At 30.3% G+C, this 5,646-nt stretch overlaps 1 protein-coding gene across 1 annotated transcript in view; it reads left to right on the forward strand.

The window, feature by feature from the left end:
- The window catches only part of LOC109231951, a 5,701-nt gene extending 967 nt beyond the window's left edge, over positions 1-4,734 (forward strand). Inside the window, exon 2 of the mRNA XM_019397556.1 lies at positions 3,866-4,734. Within this exon, the coding sequence (XP_019253101.1) occupies positions 3,866-4,405 (540 nt within the window). The 3' untranslated portion in view covers positions 4,406-4,734. The remainder of the gene's footprint in view (positions 1-3,865) is intronic.

The raw sequence follows: 5,646 nt of genomic DNA on the forward strand, positions 1-5,646 counted from the left end.
ATATATATATATATATATATATATATATATATATATATATATATATATATATATATATATATATATATATATATATATATATACTAGTATCTATAAACATCTGTTGCACGTTAATAATGGCACATAAGGTTTAAATATTTATTTAGATGAAGGAATAATAAAATTTAATTAATGAGAAATTTTTTATATATATTACTACAACAATCATCTAAATACCGAAAAATATTAGTACATTAGCATAATTCGTGAATTCAAAATGAAGGGACATCATCAAAACTTACATAAATGATCAATTTTAGTCATGTTAAGTAGATAATTATGTATTGTAGTTTAAAGGTATCGAATGTAATGGTATCTTACCGAACACTTCTTTATAGACAGTGTTTTTTGTATATGTTTCCTTATAATACTTTGGTTATTCTGCCATAACCAAAACTCTTGTTGTCGACATTGATATCTCTTTTGAAAGTGCAACATATAGTTATTCACATAAGAAAATATATTATAGTAAATATAGCCCAATATTTAGGATGTTTGTCCTTGTGGTTTATTTATTATAACTACAAAACACAAACATACTGAAAATTATTTTCACTCAAATTTAGAAAGATATTCTTTAGTTTCGGAAGACGAAAGTTGACTTCAGGGATAAACACATACTTAGAAGCAATTGACCAGTATCATAAGTTCTACATATATGACGTTATCGTCAAAACTTCTATATACCGTACGTACATAAGCTATTCAAGGAATCTAAGTTTTCAGGCATGAGGGGCATATTTTTTTTTTCAAAATCAACCTATATGCAATAAAAGATCAATTTCAACTTAGTCTATTATATATATGGTCACACTAATATACGTAAGAAATAATGAACGTGACAATAAAAATGTACGGTAGAAGGTCATTTTGTATTGAAGTATTTAAGTATTTTTCTTGGTAGTATGTTGGTATCATCTTTTGATGAGCCAAAACCAAAAAATATTTTATTTTTAGTATAAAACTTAGCAATCAACATTTTATTCAGTTGATCAATAAATTCATTTATGCTAGCTAAGATAGCTCTTTAATTTCTATTATGTAATCCTCATAAATTGCGTTTTAATCTAGTGATGAAAATATTTTCCTTATTAAATGCACTGCTATTACCATTGGGGTTGATAACCAAGTGTTCAAGAAGAACCAAATCATCTTTTATTGGATGCCCTTCTTCGTTTCCGACACGAAGCAAGAATCACTGAATGTTGGATCTGTTCTTACTTTTATATTTCTTGTCATTTGAATATTTTTCGTTTGAGGTCATAAGTATAATTCTGGCAAGCTAGATTTTACAATTTTGCTTTGGTCAATTTTGAAACTACTGATCGTACTTGACAGAAATTACCTCCCAAACTATTACTTTTCCACCAAACGGTTCATCGATATTCAATATATCTCCAAAACTCTGGCATTGTTTCGATCGTTTGACGCTTAGCCAAATATGCTTCATCAAATACTATCACTTTTGCTTTACTTATAAATTTAGCACTATTGTTCTGCTTTGATATGTTTGTGATGGTTATTTCAGAAATTTGAAGAGGTATATTCAAATCTTAAAGTGAGTTGTACGACTCATATAAAATCGTTTGCTGGTACACCACTTGTTCTTATTTCTAACAATATCATGCCCTCTTGATCTGATATTTGCAAGTAATGTTGACTCTAAGAAATATTATTCGATTTCGTCAAAGGCATCTATAAAGGATTAATTCTCGCTTTACCAGAGTCGACTTTTTATAATATAGTCTTGAAAGCTTATTCTTGTTCAGGAGTTAGCTTGATTTGTGCTTTACTCAAACGCTTGTATGGCATCTTCTAATATTATACTAATCTTTTTTACTTTTGTGATCTGTTTTTCTAATCTCTAATACTCTTTTTATATTATAAATTTATGTACCCTAAGTATTTTTTTTTAACTTTGAAAATAATTTTACTCATATGCTGAATTGAAAAAATATTTAATTAGCATTCTCTTGCCAAATAATTAATTGAAGATTTGAATAATTGGTATTAACATTATATATAATTTATATTTCTATTGATTTAGATTCTTTAATATTATTTTCATCTGATGTTTGAATATTTAACCGTAATTATAATTTATCACCATAAATTTTATTTAAGGAATAAAAAGATCGATCTGACATTCCCACTTTTTTGATCTTTATGTTTTCAAAAATCATTAGTGGTATTGTCTCTTACCAACCTTTTTTCTTTCTTCTCTCACACATTTATTTTCTAAAAAGATTCTTAGTTGTTCTTTAATAATTGTATATATTTTTCTATATTACCAAAAAAAAAGTAATAATAAAAAAATATTATTTATAGGAAAGCAGTACAAATATAATATAATGATATATTTACCGTAGGAATTTTTCTCTCAATTTTTAACACTTTATACAGTCCGTTTAGCATTTATTCTATTTTTTGTATTTAATTTTATAGACTGGTAATGTTATTACTAATATGGAGGATTCTTATGAAATTGATCTTATTAAACCTTCATACATATTTTAATAAGAATTCATAGACAAGATTGTATTATCTCAAATCTTAAATATTAAAAATATTAACATAGAAGTTATTATAACCCAAAAAAATAAGTTTGTTACAACTATGTCCTTTCCCTATGAGTTCTTCTGTTTAATATTTTTAGCGCAATTTTTGGTCTATCATATTAATATTTTGCTTATAATAATATAGCTCTCCCGTTTCTAAATAAATTTGGATAATATAATACGTTTTCAAATTAAATTAGTAGTTATAATTTTTTAAAGAAAGTATATCATAAAATTAATAGGATTACGTGGCTAAAATATTATCCATATTCCCAACAATAATTTTTATTAATAAAAAATTCTAACATGTTCCTAAAGGTATTAGATTTACATGCTATATGTCGTATTTTATATCTATGCCCGAACATAATTATACTAATGGGATTTCTAAGGTAATCATGTAGGATTCTTAACGTGTAGTATAATTATGTCCTAAAAACTAATAGGATTACAAGGCTAATGTGTAGGATTCCGATTATGTCTTTTATTGTGAGTTATTATGCTTTTAGATGATTGTTTTTATTATTATATATTAAAATTTCTCTCCTTAATTAAATTTTATAATTCCTTCAAATAAATAAATATCTAAACCATCATGAGCCATTAAAAAGTGAAAACCCCAAAAGTTAAATGTTAAATTAACGAAAGAACCTTCTAAATAATGGAAATGTACTTATTTAATTATTTAATAATATTTAAATATATGAAGGTGAATTTGGACATTTATGAAAAGTCCTGTAAAGGAGACTCTTGGACTTTTCATAAACGAAGTGTGCTCACATTGCGTAGTGTAAATTTCATTCTTATAATGAATATTTCATAGTAAGTAACCAACATTCGAAAAATATACGTTTAAAAATAAAAGATAAAGTCTAATTTCTAAAGGTATCATGTAGATAGGATTCAACGTCTAGTATTTTGTCCTAAAACTAATAGGATTACAAGGCTAATGTCTAGAATTCCGATTATGTCCTTTTATTGTGAGTTATTATACTTAATATTAAAAGGTTATTTTTGTAATCCAACATTTTGTTCATGCTTTTATAATAATATAGATATATATATATATATATATATTATTTTCTGTCGGGGTTCGGATCGTCTTCTGCCACCCTATCTTCGCCCATGAGTGTAAGGGAAGCCTCTAGGTATAACATTTTTGCATTTTTCTCTGTTAGAACGTTTCTGGCTCCGCCACTGTCTCTCAATTCTTATCTAAAAAGTGTTTTGAAATAACTTTTTTATATATATGTCGTGGAATCTTGCAGGATGATAAAAAGAATATTGATACAGCTCTAACAGTTTTAGGATCCAGCCTCAATGGAGCAACATTCTTGGCATCAGTTTCACTAAGTCTAAGTTTCCTCATTGGAGCATGGATGGCAAATAATAGTGTTTTTAGCAGTGAATTAATATATGGTGACACAAGGCTAGAAACCATGTCTATTAAGTTCATAAGCCTTCTACTCTGCTTCTTGCTCGCCTTTGCATGCTTTGTTCAATCGTCGAGATGCTTTATTCATGCAAATTACCTAATTAGCACGCCCGATACTGATATTCCAATAAGCTACGTTGAATTAGCAGTGATTAGGGGAGGTGATTTTTGGTCATTAGGACTTAGAGCACTTTATTTTGCTACACCTTTGTTGCTATGGTTTTTTGGTCCAATTCCTATGTTTGCTACTTCAATAGGGATGGTTTTCCTCCTACATTACCTTGACAAAAACACGAAGCAATTGCATTGTTATCGATCTTCTGCAAAAGGAAAACAACCATACAAGAGACTCGAGGAAACAACGAGCAGCTAGGGGAGCTATGGAGCATTTCGTCATGTGAAATTTGGTCTAGTGTTTGCTGAGGATGTATCGGAAACAGCCTCTCTGCCTGTTCAGGGTAGAGGTATGACTGCATACATTCTACCCTCCCCAGACCCCACTCGTAAGAATACACTAGGTTGTTGTTGAAATTTGGTCTAGTGTGAGATGTGCGCCTACAGCTCGTCAAGATCTTGATCATATCATAGACTGAACTATTTATTTAAGATTGTACATATATGAGTTTCATTCTATGTTTTTATGAAGTAACGTAAATAATTGTTTGTACCTAAAGCAGATTTTCTAACATATACTTGCAAGACCCATGCATTTGGTTTATAGCTCGCCTATTCATTAGCTTTCAAAAGAAAAAGTTTCTATTTGTGTGACGACCCTAAGGGTCTCTTTTTGTTTTAGAATTCGAATCCGGGTTCCGAGGCCTTGAAAACTTCATTTTCTTTCTCCTCGATTTGCGTTCGCAGTCCGGACGCGTTTTCGGAAAACTTTTATGTGGAATTTAAGAAAAATATTGAATTTTACCTTTAAAATTAATTAAAGTTGACTTCGGTCAACATTTTTGGTAAACGGACCCGGACCCATGATTTGACGGTCTCGTAGGGTCCGTAGTAAAATATGGGACTTGGGCGTATGCCAGGAATCGAATTTCGAGGTCCCTAGCCCGAGAAATGAATTTTTGAAGAAAATTATTTGCTGGAAAATATAAGGATTTTTATAAATGGAATAGTGTGTGACCTCGTTGGTATCAGGCTCGTATTTTGGTTTCGGAGCCCTGTACAGGTCAGATATAATATTTAAGTTGTGTCCGTGAAATTTGATGAGAAACGGAACTAATTTGACGTGATTTGGATGTGCGGTTGCAAAAATAGAAATTTCAAGTGCTCTTAAGAAAATCATCAGTGTTGGTGTTAAATTCGTTGTTTTAGATGTTATTTTGGCGATTTATTCGCACGAGCAAGTCTGTATGATATTTTTAGACTTGTATGCATGTTTGGTTTAGAGCCACAGGGCTCGGGTGAGTTTTGGATAGGCCACGGAGTGAGTTTGGACTTAGAAAAAAATCTGTTGTTGCATCTGGTATTTGTTGCAGGCCTCTGATCTCGCAATTGCGAGATCAGGCTTCGCATTTGCGAGCTTCACAGGCTTGGCAATTGCGAGGGTTTTATCGCAACTGTGAAGAAGCCCTGGGCCAGCATAGTTCGCATTTGCGAAGTCAT

The sequence above is a fragment of the Nicotiana attenuata genome, chromosome 9 (genome assembly GCF_001879085.1).
Source record: "Nicotiana attenuata strain UT chromosome 9, NIATTr2, whole genome shotgun sequence".
Lineage (NCBI taxonomy): Eukaryota > Viridiplantae > Streptophyta > Magnoliopsida > Solanales > Solanaceae > Nicotiana > Nicotiana attenuata.